Here is an 18,922-nt window from a genome sequence, read left to right as displayed (position 1 = left end):
AAAAAAAAAAAAGAAAAAAAATATACATATATATATATATATATATATATATTAAAATTAAAGATTTACACATATAAAGAAGTTATGGTTGTATTAATTAGAAATGCTTTAATTAAAAAAAAATTATAAATAGGATGATATATAAACATATATACATATATACAATATATATATATGTAAATATCTATATATATACAAAACATAAAACATTCATTTATTATATATATATATATATATATATATATATATATTTATTTTTATTATTCATTTGTGAAGAATGTGTTTTTAATTATAATAACTTGCGTTTGCCATAAGGATTGCCTGTTGTTCATCCAAATTTCTGGTTTGAGCATATCCTGAAAATTTCTCATTCTTATGAGATATTAACTGATAAAATAATAGGTAAGCATTTTTTGTATTAACTTCAGCTTCATCAATAGTAGATACACATGAATCATTAAAGTTATACCACTGATCATTTAATTTAACATATGCAAAATAATGACCTCCACATAAGCTACCTGTATGACAATTGACTCCAATTAATTCATAGAGTGGAGCATATTTTGGATTTAATTTTGTCATATGTTTTAATCCATCTGGTAATATATATGGTGCCATATTTAGATATTCTTTTTCTTTATGTGGATAATATACATATGAATCGATTTTTGTTCTTAACCATCTATTGGTATTATTAAATCTTTTTAGATGTAATATTAATATAATAGGCATACGAAATAGATCTAATTTTTTATATGCCTGTACATGTAATTTACAATTACTACAATACCATGTATTATTTTCATCTAGATGTTCTTCTTCTGAAAATAATTTTAAACAAGTATCGATACCATATTTTTCTTCTAAATCGACAAATGTTAATGTTTTAATATCTAATGATAATTCATCTTCCATACTAACAGTATTTAAATATATTATGATAAGTCTTTTTTCTTCAGAATTTTTTATATAATCTGATAAATAAGTACCATCTCTTTTTAATTCTAATCCTAAATTATCTTTCGGATTCCATTCTTCTTTTAAATTATAGCATGGTAAATATAAACTAAACTTATCTAGGAAATCATCATAACTATTATCCTCTTCATCATTTATAATATTATTATTATTATTATTATTATTACTATTATTATTATTATCATTATTATTATTATTATATTCGTTGAGCATACTATTGGCATATTTATTACTAATATCATTACCATTAATACTATTACCATTAATATTAATTTTATCGTCAAGGTTGTAACAAGTGTCAATACCTTTACAACCATTAACATTCATACTATTATTATCATCATTTTGATAGATATCAATATTATGACCTGTACCATTTAAAGTATTATCCTTTTTAGGACTTTCAACGTTTTTATTCTTATGATATAATGAATTGCTCATGTCATTTTTTTCCATCTTTAAACAACTATTCATTTTCATTATTGATGTTTTTATATGATTATTTTTATTATATGAATATTTAACCTTATTATATAATTCTTCTAGTGTGTAATTAAAAGGAATATTATATAATAATGGTAAATCATTATTTTTCATTTTATATAAAAGTTGTTCATCTTTACACAATGGAACAATAAGAACAGAAAAATATTTATCATTCAAATAATGATAATTATCATTTATAAAAGCTTGATCATTTAATAAATCATTATATGATATATATTCGTTTGAATTTTTTTTAATATTATCATTATGATTATTATTTATAATTTTATTATCTTCTTGTTGTATATTTATTTCATTAGTATTTTCTATATTTTCTTCGACATCATCTTCTTGATAATATTTTTGATGATCTGGTCCAAGTGTTCCTTTTCTTAAAGGGTTAGATAATAATCCTTTTCTTTTTTTTACAATTTTATTAGTACAATGTTTATTTTTTACTGTTTTTTTATCATTTGTTTCTGTTCTTATATTTATATCTTCTTCATCTTTAAGACTAGTATTATTTGTTGTAACAGTGGAGTTTGTTAATACTTCTAGACATTCATCTACTTTTAAATCAATATTTTTATCAATTAAATGACTAAATATTTTAGGAAGTATATAAACAAAGATATGACTAATTCCTTTACCATTTCTTGTATGTGGTTCTGTTACAAAATCGGAATTATTTAACACTTGAAAGAAATTATTACATGCTAAATTTTTTAATTTTGTATAAAGAAAACAAAGATTATTAACTTCTAATTCATCAATAGATGATATATTACACATAGAGCATATAGTTTCATATATAATTTGTATATCTTGTTCTTTCAAAGTGTTGGTAATTTTTGATTTATTTTTTAAAGCTTTAATATAATTACTAACATCATCATTAATATTATTACTATTAATATTATTACTATTAATATTATTATTATTGTTATATTCATTTTCGTCATATAAATCATTTTTATTATCATCTAAAAACTTGGCATGAAAATTAAATGCATTGCTACCCTCATGAGGATATTTATTATTTTTGATTATGGATTTACTATGTAATAATATATTTCTTTTCTTGTTTTTCATATTTTTTATTATATTTAAAAAGAAAATCTTTAATTTTAATACTTCTTGAGAACCATTAAATGTACAAGAAAATCTAATAGCAATAGGAATATCTCTACTAAGTATTACATGAAACCATATTCGATGATTTTTTTTTGGAGGTAATGGAATTGATAAATACATAAAAGGATCAAATGTTATACTAACTTTTTTACACTTAGGACATTGTAATCTTGATCTATATTGACCTTGAAATAAATCGACAATTATAGAATTATTAATTTCTTTATGTCTATTCCAAGAAGCTTCAGCTACATCAACATCTAATTTATCAACACCTCCTTGTAACTTTTCTTCATAATAAGGTTTTTTTCGAATCAAATTTAAATCTTCATGTAATCCATCTAATAAAAATGCTAATAATTCTTGTGAATCATGTTGTTGATATCCATAAAATTCATCTCTCTTTTCACTTATGGCTTCTTTTAAAACTTTAGGTGCATAAGGACAATCTCTTTTATTAATTTTCCACATTTCAGTTAACGTCTCATAATATGCTTTTGCTAATCTTCCATGTTGTCCAACTGGATTTGAATAATTTATATGATTCCAAAAAGAACCACTCAAAAAATAATTTGAAAATTTTAAAATCTTAGATAAACATTGTAATGATGAATTTAAAAAACATGTATTTCCTAAATTTATAAGACCACGATCACCTCCTTTATCAAATATATAACTAATACTTCTTTTTTCAATCTCACTCATACTATTATTATTATTGTTCTCACCATCCAAATATTCATTTGTATTTTCTTCATCATCATCATTATTATTATTTTTTAATCCACTATGAATTTCCATCCTTCTATTATGTCCTTCCTTTTTACTATAACTTACATTATTATTACTTCTATTCATTATACATTTTATATCAGGTCTTTCGCTTGTTATTAATAAACAAGAATTCTCATCAATACAAAATTCACATACTTTTTTTGATAAAGCATATTCAATACAATTAAATATATATAAGCCTTTCCAATTCTTTTCTCTTTTGTTGTCTAATTCGTCTGCATAAAATAAATTCTTACGCAATGTGGCACTATCGACAGTTCCAACAATCTATAAAACAACAAAACATATGAGAAAAAAAAATATATATATTAATATATTTATATATTAATATATTTATATATTTATATATTTATATTTTAATATATTTATATATTTATATATATGCACATAATGTCAATTAAAGAAAAAAAAAAAAAAAAAAAGTACCTCTTTTAAAACATTTTCAACCGTATCATTTCTTAAAATCACAATTTTCATTTTTGAAGGGTTAGAATGCTCATTAGGATTTTTTGAATATACAACAATTTTTAATGGTTGGATATCAACCTTATATATTATTTTTTCTTTTCTATTTGTTTTATAAGCATATACTGCTCTTGGAATTTTTACATCAAAGATAAAATGTTTTTCTAATATTTCTATAGCCTTTTCTGGGTATAGAAGAAAACCCACGCCATTACTATTTTCATATTCTTTGACAATCCTACTTTTTGTATTTACATTATTATAATCTTCTAAAAATATTTTATTATTTATAATATTTGAATAACTGTCACTTTTTCCACACTCATAGTATCTTAAATTATCTATGAACTCTTTATTGACTATATACCTAAGGAGCAAAAAAAAAAAAAAATAAAATAAAATAAAATAAAATAAAAATATATACATATATATATATATATAATATCACATTATATTTTCAAATGAACTGTTCATATTATTTAAAATTTAAAACAATCACTCAATTCCTATTATATATTATTTATACACGTAAGTTATTCCTACCATATTTCTTTATCACTTTTGGGTTCAAATGGTAAATTATCAAGAATTTTAAATAAGTTTAAAATCTGTATCTTGTCTAGTAATACATTTTTATTGGGGGTATTTGTATTAGATAACGTGTCCATTTTTTTTTTTTTTTTTTTTTTTATTATTTAGAAATAAATATTAAAAATAAAATAATATAATATGTAAAATGAAATATAAAAAATTAATATATATTATATATATATATATATATATATATATATTATATATATATATATTTTTTTTTTTTTTTTTTTTGTTACATTTTGAAATTGCCTTTATTTTTTCTATCTCATTTCCTATTATTATATTTATTTATTTATATATTTTTTTAATCACAAAAATTTTTCTAAATAATTCTAGTACATTTTAAAAATTATGATTTGAAAAAATATATACTGCCCACAACTTGCAATTTTTTTTTTTTTTTTTTAGACAGAGAGCAAAATGGAAAAATAAATAAATATATATTATATAATAATATATATATATATTATATTATATATATAATATATTATATTATATTATATTACATATATAAAACTATAAATATATATAAAGGAAATATAAAGAAAGGGTAACATTTATATTCAAATTAAAAAATATATATATACATTTTTATAAAATTAAAATTATATTAATATTATATTTTAATTTGTTAACATATTTTTTTTCTTTTTTTTTTTTTTTCTTTTCTTTTTTATATTCACAAAAATATTATATATATTAACATTCTTCATCGTTATATTATTTCTGTTTATGTTCATTTCATATATTTTATATAAATTATTTAATTTTTTTTTTTTTTTTATCGTAATTTTAAAAATTCTTCATAATAAAAATTTAATATCATCTTTTAAAATCAAAAAAAAAGAAAAAGAAAATGAAAAAGAAAAAGAAAGAAAAAAGAAAAAAGAAAAAAATTAACCATATATTTATATATACTATTATATATATATATATATATATATGTACTATAAATATATTATTATGTATTTATAAATATGCAACAGTATATTTTATATATATTATTATAATATATATATATAATATTATATATATATATAACATAATACAAAAAAATGTTAGATAAAATTTACATCATAATTATTTAAATATATATCTGTTGTTTTGTTTTTATTTTTTATTTTTTCAAAATTTCCATTTATTTTATTTTTTAAAATAAAATACTTCAATTAATGAAAAAATAGAAAAATGAAAAATATAAAAATAAAAATAAAAAAAAATGGGATTGATTTTTATAATTTCATAAAAATGTAATAAAATAATTTGGAAAATTATAAAATTAAAAAATAAAGTATAAAATATGAATAAAAGTATATATAATATATATAATAAAATATAATTTTTTTTTTTAGGTGAGGGTTTTAAATTTTTCCTTTTCTTTATTCTTTTAAAATTACAATAAAAAATATTATATTATGTATATAATATTTATATATATATACATTTATATGTGTATTATATATATTTTAATATTCATATAACAAGTTCAATCATTTCCTTTTATGGAGGGAATTATATTTATTTTGTCAATTCTTTAACACAAAAAAAAAAAAATAATAATAAATAATAAAATAAATAAAAATAATAGTAATAATAAAAATAAATCAAAATGGTAGTTAATATTTACATTTTTTAAGACTTAATCCTTATACCCAATATTTATAATATTCTAATTATTTTTTTTTTAAATATATATTCTAAATTCTTAATTAAAATTATTATATCAAGTTGTCATAAGATTTGTTTCATTTATTCAATATGTAAATGTATATACAAAATTATATAATATATAATATATATATATAATTGTAATATTAATATATTAGAATAAATAAAAAAAAAATTGCATTATGCTATTTTTTAATTTCCTTTTTTTTTAATAATTCCTTTATTATTATGTAGAGTAAATATTCTTGTTTCTTTAAAATATATATATATATATATATATTAAATATATATATATATATATATATATATATATATATATTAAATATATGCATAATGTTGTTATTATATTTTTGTGAACAAAATTTTTTTAAAATGCATAAACGACCAAAAACATATAACGCATAATATGTAACACATAACAACTACAATATAGATATTGTATTGATATCTTAAAACAATAAAAGAATTAAAAGTTTATATAATAATATATGTTATGTATTTCGGGGTATACCAGAAAATCCATATCAATATATATATGTTATATATATAAAAACATTAAAAAGATAATATTTGTCATATACAAATTATGGAAAAAAAAATAATAAAATGAGGAGAAAAAAAAAAAAATCAAACAAACAAACAAATAAACAAACAAAAAAGAGGTGTGAATAAATTTATGATGTGTATTCATTTTTTTAGTTTCATATATTAATATATATATATTAATATATATATATATTTATTTATACGTATATACAAAGGGATGTTTCAAGTATGGCATTTATATAAAACCTTAATCTTTATATTCTATATTTTAAGTTTACAACAATATGTATGTCATTCATCTAATCATGTAAAAAGTATTAATAGATGTTTTATCCCCTTTATTTCAGAATATATGTATAAACAAAAAAACAGAAAAAATAATAAATCATATGATTATAATAGCAGTCAGTATTGTAATAGAATAACACCATATGATAATTATAATAAACAATTAAAATATAAAATAAATATTTTTCGGCATTTTTATTATAATAAAGAAAATGAATATAATACAATATCGTCAATAAATAAATTAAACTTTGATAATATACAAAGAGACAACACAATATACAAACTAAAAAAGAAATATTATAAAGTTAGAAAAGTACAAGAAAAAATAAACACATTGAAATCTAAAGAAGAAGAATCTCTAATTTCTGAAACAAATAATAAAAATGATTCAAGTGTAAAAGTAAAAGGAAGAAGAAAAAAAAAAAATATATCAAATGATGAAAATGTTATGAATCCAAATAATAAAAGTGAAAGTAATATTAATTCAAAGCAAAATGATTCCTCTTATAATAATAATAATAATTTATATAATGACAAACATATGGACCATATAATTACGCATAAAAAAAATAAAATAAACAACAATATAGATGGAAAACACAATATTAATAATACATTAAATGAAATTAATAAGGAAGAAAATTCTTCAAATAAAGATCATAATAATAAAAAAAGAAAAGAAAATAATTATAATGTGACAAAAAAATATATAAAGAATGACCATTTATCATATAATAATATAAATACAAAATCTAGTGAATACGAAAAAAATGTATCACCATTAGATGAAAAATATATAGGCAAAACATTTGAAGGTTATGTTTATAGTGTTAATAAAAATGCGGCATGTATTAAATTACAAACTATTAATAAATATGGTTTGTTATTTAAAAATAAAGCAAATTTAGGTGATGACATTGAAGATATGAACGATTTTTTTGAAAAAGATCAAAAAGTTCATGTGAAAATACTTGGTATGAATACAAAGAAGAATATATATTATTTAGGAAATATTATAAAATATAATGAAAATATAAAATTAAATAAAGGAGAATATTCAAAAGGTTTAATAACAAAAATATGTGATTCTTACTGTTTTATTAAAGTTTTAAAAAATGGAAGTAGTGGATATTTACATAAATCCAAATTATTTTCTATAAATGATATAGAAAAACAAAAGAGTGATAATTCAAATAATAATTATAATACATCACAGTTATATAATAATGATAATTTACAAACAAATCTTATATATAAATTACAATTTACAAAAATATTTAATATATGGGATATAATAGATGTTGAAATATTAGGAACACCACAAAATGACTATAAATCAAATTATATATTGACAATACCAACAGGATCTAAAACATATAAAAAAATTTTTAATTATTTGAATATGTTAAAAGAAAATGAAGATATTCATGATATACAATATAAAGGTGATTATATGTATCCTATTGATAATAACAAAAATGAAAATATAATAGATCCAATTATAGACAATCATAATCTTAATACTAATAAGAAGAAAAAGAAAAATCTATATGATTTACAGAATAATATTAATCATTCTCCTTTTAATAATTTCCATGCAGAAGATGAATATTTATTCAATGAACATGTCCAAGAAAAATTTCACACTTCTTATGAAAAAAATAAAAAATATAAAAATATATATGATAAAGAAAATAATCATAAGATTAACAAATCGTATTATTTAAAAAAAAATAAAGAATTACCTTTTAATAATAAATTCAAAAAAATTATTAAAAATGTTTATGATCTTCCTCATACTATTACTTTATCCATGTTATCTAAAACAATTAAAATACCATTGGCATCTATAAAAAAATATTTTGTCATCCATGAAAATAAAGAATATAATTCAAGTTATAAGATCAATTCGGAACAGATAAAACGAATATGTGAGCATTTCAAAATAGATTGTAATATACAACAGGGCGATGATAATGTGATTACAACAGACAATGAGACAACTAAGAATTTTCAAGAAAAGATTGTTAAAAATGTTCGACAGGATGTAATGAACGAACGTGAAGAGGAGCAAGTTATCAAGGTGGAAGAAAAGATTAAAAATGATGAAATGGTTAGGAAAAAACAAAAGGGTAATGAGGAAAAGCATATGGATGAAAAAGATATGGATGAAAAAGATATGGATAAAAAATATATGGATGAAAAATATATGGATGAAAAATATATGGATAAAAAATATATGGATGTGCAAAATATTGATGTTCAAAATATGGATGTGCAAAATATGGATGTTAAAAATATGGATGTTCAAAATATTGATGTTAAAAATGTGGATGTTCAAAATATGGATGCACAAAATATTAATAATAATATAACACTTACAAAATCCATAATCTGCCAAACGGAGGAATCGAAAGACGCTCCAGTGGGTGACCAAAATGAATCCCTTGATGAAAAAAATTATATGGAAAAAAGTAAGGAAAAAAAAAAAAAAAAGGAAAAAGGAAAAAGTCGAAAAAAAAATAATGATACCACTTTAACATTAAAAAGTAATAATATTGAAAAATCAAAGAGTACCCTGGATGATAAAAAACGAAATGTCGTAGTGACATTTATAGGACATATAAATCATGGAAAGACATCATTATTTGATTATATATGTAAAACAAATGAACAAAAAAAAGAGTATGGACTTATAACACAAAATATAAGAGCATTTAAAGCAACAGTAAGAAATAACTTTACATTTACTCTTGTGGATACACCAGGACATGAAGCATTTATGCCTATGAGAAGTAGAGGAGTTAAAATCTCAGATTTAAGTATTCTGGTTATATCAGGAGAAGAAGGAATACAAGAACAAACTGTGGAATGTATAAAATTAATAAAAGAATTTAATATAAAAATTATTATTGCAATAACTAAAGTAGATATGCCTAATGTTGATGTAGATAGAATAATAAATGATTTGTTATATCATGATATAACAACCGAATTAAATGGAGGGGAAATACAAGTAGTTGAATGTTCTATTTATAAAGAAGAAAGTATAGATAAATTGCTAGATGCAATATATTTAGAATCTGAATTTCTTAATCTACAAATGAATCCTGATAATAAACCTGAACAAGCTCAAGGTGTTGTTTTAGATTCTTATATAGATAAAAATGGAATCGTTTCTATAAATTTATTACAAAGTGGTGTCCTAAATATAAATGATTATTTTTATACTGGATCATCATATGGAAAAGTGAAGATATTAAAAGATCATTTAAATAAAAATATTAAAACTGCATATCCATCTGATCCTATTAAAATTATTGGATATAATAAAAATTCTGTTCCTGTAGCAGGTGACAAATTTTATGTTGTCGAAAATGAGACACTTGCTAAAGAAATTGCAGAACATAATAAGAATAAAATGTTAACAATGGAAATTAATAATTTTTCATATGATGAGATGAATATGGACAAGTATAAAGATTTTATAATTTCCAGAGAAAATAAAATTGGAGCATCTGCAAATACAATAGGGGAAAATAATATCAAAAATGACAATGAAGGAAATATGACAAGTGATGATAAAGATACAAGTGATAATGATTCAAGTGATGATGATATCACAGGTGATGATAATGATACAAGTGATAATGATTCAAGTGATGATAATATAAAAGAAATGAAAAAGTATAAAAATAATAAATCATTTGCAAAGGATGACTTTTTAAAAATACATTTGAATAATACAAACGAAAATATGATTGAAATAGATCCTTCAACACACATAGTAGATAATGAAATAAAAAATATATACTCAAATTATATTATCAAATGTGATAAACAAGGAAGTATTGAAGTTTTAAAAAATTGCATGCTTAAATTAGAAAAAGAAGATAGTATATATAAAATAAAAAACAAAATTATATATGCTGATATAGGTAATGTAACATCAAGTGATATAAAATATGCTACAAGTTTTAATGCTACTATTATAGCTTTTGGTGTTAAATTATCAAATGATATTAAAGGCTCAAAAAATTCAAAAGGTTCAAAAAATCATAATAATTATCCTATTATATATTCAAATGTTTTATATGAACTTATAGAAAATATTGAAAAAGAAATGGAAAAGAAGTTAAGTAAGAAACCAATGGGTGAATTAAAAGGAAGAGCTCAAATTTTAAAAGTTTTTAATATATCTAAACTTGGAAAGGTTGCTGGTTGTGTTGTTAAAAAAGGTACTATCAATATAAATAGTAATATTCGTATTTTAAGAAATGATAAAGTTATTTATATGGGGAAAATACTTTCTATTAAAATTATTAAAGAAGAAAAAACACAAGTAACAGAAGGTGATGAATGTGGTATGGGTTTTCAAAACTTTCTAGATTTTGAGCCAAACGATATAATCGAATCGTATGAAAATTAAATATAAAAAAAGGAATTAAATATGAATTGGTTTTTTTTTTTTATAAAACAAAAAAAATTATTTGTATTTATATTTAATATGTAATATAAAGAGTGATATACTCATATGGACGACAGTCTAAATCTATTCACATGAGTGTTCCTTTATATATATTAAAATATAAAACAGAAATATATATATATATATATATATATAATCATATGTCTATCCTTCACTATTTATATCCTTTTAATTTTTTATTTGTTTAGTTCCATTATGTATTATATACATATATATTTTTTTTTTTTTTATACAAATTTTATGATTATTCTTTTTTTTTTTTTTTTTTTTTTTGGTACTTTATTTATTCTTTAAACATAAAAACAAAACAATTTATTTTTAAAATATTTTTACAAAAAAAAAAAAAAAAAAATTATATTATATTATAATATATGAACAAAACTATAAAAATAAGTGTATAAATGCAATAAAACCATATTGGATTGTATAGGTCAATCATATATATAAATTCAATGATTTATGTATTCATAAACATTTAACAAGAATATCAATATATATATATATATATATATTTATATATAATAAGAACAAATTATTTTGTATTATATTTTTATAAAATCGATTTAATGCTGGAAAATATTGTTTCTACGCTGTCTTTATCGTCTTTAAAAATTTTCAAGGTAGATTTATCAATTACAAAAATGTAGAGAGTAACAACAAAACAAATAAAGGCACACAGGAGCCTAAAACGAAACATACATATATATATATATATATATATATATATTTATATATTTATTTATTTATATTTGTTTTACCAATATAGACCCAATCCCAAGGCGATGTATGATTTAAAGGCAATGTATGGAGCTATTATTGTAACGGCATAAAAAAGAGATGTATTCAAACCAATAATAGAACCCAATTCTGATTCTTCCACTCGTTTTGTCATTTGGCTAGTTCCACATATATATAATAAAGCACCTCCACATAATGGAATAGACATAAATATAAGAACAAGTGATTCATTAGTTCCACATAATGATAATAATAAAAAACCTGTTAATGTAAGTGGTATTGAATATTTACAACAAATCATATCCCCTAGTAAAGAACTTAAATAAGGAGCAAGTATACCTTCAGCAATGATAGTTATTATACCTGCATAAGTCATTAGATATGATGTATGTGAAGGAGTTAATTTAAACATATCTACAACTACAGGAGCAAAAGCAAATTTTGTCATTAATATAGGTAATAATCCAAAAAGAATTAATAAACATATTCCATATGTTTTTTTAAATAAATTTAAAACTCTTATGTATTCATTTTTAATACTTAAAAATATTTCTCCCATTTTCATTTTATCTATATTAGAGCTTTTCAATAATTTTGGATCTTCTTCTAATGTTGTACTTATATATAATGCTATTAATTGTGATAATAATGCAATTAATAAATTTCCTCTTGATCCTACAAAGTTAACCATCAAACCTGCTAAAAAACTACCGAATATAATACCCATTCCGTAGCTTAGATTCAGATAACCTAAAGCTCCTGTCCTTTTATTGAAATCTGTTTTTAAGCACACTAATAAGGAAGAAGCTTGAAATGTTTGCATAAAAAAGGATGGTAAGAAGCTGATGTAGTAAGCCCACGTCGATTCGCACACCATGATCTGAATGGCACAGTAATAAAAATATATACATAAATATATATATGTATGTATATGTATATATTAGACGTTTTAAAAAAATAAAGAAACATTATACACATCAATATATAAATATATATATATATATATATATATGTATATATATGTATATATATATATTCATTTGAACCATTAGGTACATTAAGCAAGAGGAAATTAAAGATAAATAAAAGGACTTTTTTACACCCCATCTATATATATTATATGAAAGTATAAAAATATATAAAAACATTAATATTTCTTTTTCTTTCATTTTAATAATATATAATCAATCCTGTTTATATTCTTAACATGTCTGCCATTCTTCCAAAAAAAATGGATCCCGCAAATTGTAAAAGCGAAAATAAGGTTAATAAATATCCATTGTGTTCTATGCCTGCATTAGAACTTATCAACTGGAAAATATTTATAAAACAAAAAAAAAAAAAAAAAAAAAAAAAAAAAAAATATGTATGATATATAATAATCTTATTTTCAGTTGCACATTATATAATATATTTGTAATACAAAAATAATTACATATATATATATATATATATATTTCATTTTGTGACATACCAAATATGGCAGCATTGCTATTTGAATAGTATAGCCGATTCCATAGAGGGAATTTATCAAATGAGCTTTACCTAATAAAATATATATATATATAAACCATTAATTTATATTATAAAAGAACAAAGTAAAAGACAATCTTTTTCTTTTTTTTTTTTTTTTTAATCCATTCTTCAAATTATGGTGGATTAAAAATAAAGATATAAAAAAAATATATTATTTAATTATTTCCATATTTTACCAATTGACGAAAAAAAAAATTTTTTGGACTCAGGAAAAACCTCAGATGGATCTTGGGCAAAGTTTTTACCCTTTTCTAATAATGTTGATGTTACTTCCATATTAATTATATTTTCTTATTAATATGAATATAAGATGAGACAGTAAAATAAATAAATATATATATATATTATTTATTTATTTTTATATTTGTGGTTATATTTATACTTTGAACAAAGTGAAAATTTTTTTTTTTTTTTATTTTATAGTTAATTAAATTAACAAATACACAGAAAAATGCATATTAGCACAGATGTTTATGTACATATTTCTTTTCTTCTTATACTTTTTAAAAGGACAAGTAGAACATATTTTATATAGGAAATGTTGTCATGTATATATTCATAAATAAGTATACTTTATATTTATCATAGACATATTACAAAGGTGTACATACTTTTAATCATATATAATATCTCCTCATTTTCGTCTCATTTTAATTTAAAAAAAAAAAAAAAAAAAAAAAAATATATATATATATAATATAATATTGAATAATTTTTAGTGACAATATTAATGAAGTGTAAACTTTTTTTACTATATCTATATCTTCTCAAAATTTGATATATGTTAATTATATATATATATATATATATTATATATATATTTATATTTATTTATTTATAATATAGTATGTAATTTAATTTTTTGCATTTTAAATTTCTTTAAATTCTTATAATAGTATTATCCTTTTAAATATATAATATATATTATATATATTTATATATGTACAAATAAATAATATATATATATATATATATATTTATATATTTATTTATTTATGTGATATATTTTACATTATCTTAAATTTATTTATATAACCATTTTGTATATACATAAAAGTAAGAAAAAATGAAAAAAAAAAAAAAATAGATTTAATTTCATAAACTATGTTTAAATAATACAATTGTGATTACTACGTCTATTATTTGTTTTATTTTTTATTAAATGATATTATATTTTAAACAACACAAAATAAAATATAATAATTTAATGGTTCATTTGATTTTAAATATATGATAATATATTGATTTATATAAAATTTATAAATATAATATTTTGCACTGTCATAAATGAAACGAATTTTTTTTTTTTTTTAGATTTTTTGAAATATTATAAAAAAGGAGAATTTGTATATTTGTTATATTAATAACATATTTAAATATATTTTTAACACCACACATATATAAATAATATAATATATAAATAAAATAATATATATATATATTTAATATATATATATATTTATATAAATCCACGTATATATATATATATATATATATATATATATATTTATTTATTTTTTTTTTATTTGTCCATGTCGACGACCAACCCTACGAGAGAAACAACCGAATGGGATGACCTGCAACGAAAATTCGGAAACTTACCCCCACTTCCAAAAGAAATAAAAGAAGAAGAAATATATTTAGAAAATCTTGAAAAACTTGAAGAAGAAAATATTTTAGAGAAGAAAAATTTGAATGAACTAAATGATATTGAAGAGAAATGTATAGATGATGAATATTTAAAGATAATCGAAAAATATAAAAATGATAGAATAAATGAAATCAATCGTATGAAAGCTGAAGATATATATGGTGAGCTTTTTGAAATATCAAAAGAAAATTTCCTTACAGATATTAATGAGGCAAGTAAAAGAAACCCACTAAATAATAATAATGATGATGATGATGATGATAATGACAATTATAATAATAATAATAATAAGCAATACAAAAGAAAACCTAAAGGAACTCATGTTCTCTTACATCTATATTCAGAAAATGTTATTTCATGTAAAGTATTAAATAATATTTTAAAAGAATTAGCAGAAAAACATAAATATATAAAATTTACAAAGGGTGTATATAATCGTATTATAGAAAATTATCCTGAAAATAAATTGCCAACCATATTAATTTATTATAATGGTACATGTATTCATCAAATATGTAATGTATTAGATCATATTAAAGGTGGATTAAATAATTTAAATATGCCAACGTTTGAAAAATTCATAAATAAATATCATATCTTTAGGACATCTCATAATAACATGTATAATTCTAAAGATAATAACAGTGATTATGGTGATGATGATGAAGAATTAAACAAAAAAAATATTCGAACACAAAAACAATATACATCTTTTAATATGTTCTATAATAAAAATAAGGGAAATCAATACTATGACAACTCAGATAATTCTTCTGTGGAAGATAAAGAAATTCATTCAAGAGGTTATGCCTCATCATATTTGGATAGCAAACTAAAATTAAACAAGTTTTAAAACAAAAAAAATTATAAAACATAAATAATAAATAATAAATAACTAAACAAACAAATAAATAATATAGAATGTATAATATATATCACATGGTACATATATATTATTTATAATAACAAAAAAAAAATAAAATAATAAATAATTATTAATAAATTCAAAAATTACATGTTGTCTTTTTTTCGTAATCATACATATATAAATATATCATATATGTTTTACCTCCACATTAATTTATATATATTTATATTTTTTTTTTTTTTTTTTGGTGAAATACATATAAATATGTGTCGCATTATTAAACAATAAATAAATATATATATATGAAATTTTTTAAAATTATAAATCAGTATAAAAATAAATACACAAAAAATATATATATATATGTATATATATTTTTTTGGTACGCCATTGAAGGACAGTATCGATACATCTAATTTGATATTAAAGCAGAACCTACTAATTTATCCAGTGGCTCTTGTAATAATATTTTATTCAAACATAAGCCTTGTGAAGGGGCACACAATTTAACTTTAAGAGGCTTACATAAATACAACGCATCTCTTACATCTTCTATATTTAAAAGACCAACACCGACTTGAACTAGGGTACCTACAATAATTCTAATCATATGATATAAGAATCGATCCCCTTGTATAACAAATTGATATAAATTATTTTTTAATTCATATACATCTAAAAAATGAATCGTGCAATAAGTATTGATTTTTCTTAATTTCTCTGTTCCTTTTAATGTTCCACGAAAACATTCGAAATTATGATGTCCTATAAATAACTTGGCACATTCTTTTATTTTATTAATATCACATGGTATTACTGACCGTATTTCTTTTTCTCTATTTATTATTTTTATACTGTAGCTTATGTCGTTATATGAACTTTTCATATTTTTATTATAAAAAAGGGGGGGATCACTTGTTGGGTTATCATAAGGGGGATCATTACTAGGGGGAATATTATTAGTAGATATATTATTACTAGAAATATTATCAATAGGTATATTATTACTAGAAATATTATCAATAGGTATATTATTAGTAGAAATATTATTAGTAGATATATTATTACTTGATATATTATTACTTGATATATTATTACTTGATATATTATTACTTGATATATTATTACTTGATATATTATTACTTGATATATTATTACTTGATATATTATTAATTGATATATTATTACTCGATATATTATTACTTGATATATTATTACTTGATATATTATTACTTGATATAATGTCACCACCTATATAATTTTGTGTCTCATCTGACATAACTTCATCATCATATGTTCCATTACTAATATAATCTTCTTCAAAGAGATGAGTTAACCCTTCGACATAAATATCTTTTATATCTTCTTCTTTTTTGCTAGTTATATATAACCCCTTCTTACCATTTTCATCCCCTGGTATTGCACACGTTTGTAGTATAGTATGTATATCATTTTGTGTTTTTTCCTTGTTATGTTTTTTTGTTTTTTTTGATAAGAAGAAAAACCTTGGATCGTCATAAAGCTGCCATGCATAATTTCTTTCTAAGGGTTGACTAGGATTTCTAATATCCAAATTATAAGTATAAATTTTTCCAGAATTATGAAATCTAATATTGAAATTATCATGTGGGCTTTTTAGCACAGCTAATATTTTTATATCTTTATTTAATAGACTGTTCAATGATCTTTTTATGTGTTCCATATTTCCATCGCATGGTGGTTCTTTTTCATATGATATATATTGACAAATATATTCTTTTGCATGTACCCCTTTATCAGTTCTACTAACACCAATAAATTCAAATGGTTTATTATTTATAATATTACTTATATTATTTTGGTTATGATCATTAAGATGAGCACTATTAGAATTATTTGTTTCATCATTGTCATAACTATTATAAATATGTTCATTATTGTTATTATTGTGAATATATTTATATCCATGTAATTTTAATATACAATCGAGAATATTATTCTGAACAGTAGTATATTTTTTTCTTTCTATATATTTTTGACGTTCTGTTTTTTTTCTATTTTTATAATTTTGTAGAGCATTCAAATATACTTCACTACTATTTTCTAATCCAGTCCAACCATTATAATTCGTACCATCATAATTAACTATTAGAAGTAAATTTGTCATCTTCTTACGATTCAAATAAATAAATGAATTGTTATCCTTAGATATATTGACACTATTATTTGGTTGTTCCATTATATTGACATTATCATTATTATCACAAAATAATTTCGTTTTCTTATTTTTCTTATTTTTATTTTTTTTATTTTCTATTCTATTTAATTTTGTATTAATAAAATAAATTCCATTTATATTCTTAGACTTTTTTAATATGAATGTTTTATTTTTTATATTTTTATTAATTATTTTCTTAGCGTTAATTGTTAATTTAAAAAATAAAAAAAGTAACTTTACACAAACAAGTAGTGGAAAAAATATATTCATATTATTATATTAAACTATATTATATTACATTTTATTATATTATATGATATGATATTATATATATGAGCATTATATATGATAAAAAAAAAAAATAGATCAATTAAAAAAAAAAACCTTTTTTTTTTTTTTTTTCTTATCACACTGATATATATATATATATATATATATATATATATATATTTTATTTTTTTGGACTGGCTACATTTTATTATA

General features: G+C 19.9%; 5 protein-coding genes across 5 annotated transcripts; 2 read left to right on the top strand and 3 right to left on the bottom strand.

Moving 5' to 3' along the window:
• Positions 1 to 285: 285 nt before the first annotated feature.
• PADL01_0515700 (ubiquitin carboxyl-terminal hydrolase 2, putative) lies at positions 286 to 4,529 on the bottom strand (the record flags this gene model as incomplete). The annotated part of the gene is made up of 3 exons (XM_028685520.1): positions 286 to 3,663; positions 3,823 to 4,228; positions 4,405 to 4,529. The coding sequence occupies 3 exons, from the start codon at positions 4,527 to 4,529 to the stop codon at positions 286 to 288; spliced, it is 3,909 nt and encodes a 1,302-aa protein (XP_028537011.1).
• A 2,357-nt stretch (positions 4,530 to 6,886) lies between these two features.
• On the top strand, positions 6,887 to 11,389 carry PADL01_0515600 (translation initiation factor IF-2; the record flags this gene model as incomplete). Its single annotated transcript, XM_028685519.1, has 1 exon — positions 6,887 to 11,389. The coding sequence occupies one exon, from the start codon at positions 6,887 to 6,889 to the stop codon at positions 11,387 to 11,389; it is 4,503 nt and encodes a 1,500-aa protein (XP_028537010.1).
• A 610-nt stretch (positions 11,390 to 11,999) lies between these two features.
• Positions 12,000 to 13,999, bottom strand: PADL01_0515500 (metabolite/drug transporter, putative; the record flags this gene model as incomplete). Its single annotated transcript, XM_028685518.1, has 6 exons — positions 12,000 to 12,132; positions 12,208 to 13,067; positions 13,234 to 13,294; positions 13,395 to 13,498; positions 13,662 to 13,732; positions 13,900 to 13,999. 6 exons carry the CDS (start codon positions 13,997 to 13,999, stop codon positions 12,000 to 12,002), a joined length of 1,329 nt encoding a protein of 442 aa, XP_028537009.1.
• Positions 14,000 to 15,255: 1,256 nt separating this feature from the next.
• Positions 15,256 to 16,227, top strand: PADL01_0515400 (phosducin-like protein, putative; the record flags this gene model as incomplete). Its single annotated transcript, XM_028685517.1, has 1 exon — positions 15,256 to 16,227. One exon carries the CDS (start codon positions 15,256 to 15,258, stop codon positions 16,225 to 16,227), a length of 972 nt encoding a protein of 323 aa, XP_028537008.1.
• A 427-nt stretch (positions 16,228 to 16,654) lies between these two features.
• Positions 16,655 to 18,709, bottom strand: PADL01_0515300 (tRNA pseudouridine synthase,putative; the record flags this gene model as incomplete). The annotated part of the gene is made up of 1 exon (XM_028685516.1): positions 16,655 to 18,709. One exon carries the CDS (start codon positions 18,707 to 18,709, stop codon positions 16,655 to 16,657), a length of 2,055 nt encoding a protein of 684 aa, XP_028537007.1.
• Between the last annotated feature and the right edge of the window lie 213 nt (positions 18,710 to 18,922).

Source organism: Plasmodium sp. gorilla clade G2, assembly GCF_900097015.1.
Source record: "Plasmodium sp. gorilla clade G2 genome assembly, chromosome: 5".
In the NCBI taxonomy this organism is placed as follows: domain Eukaryota; phylum Apicomplexa; class Aconoidasida; order Haemosporida; family Plasmodiidae; genus Plasmodium; species Plasmodium adleri (nom. inval.).
This window is presented reverse-complemented; position numbering and strand designations above follow the sequence as displayed.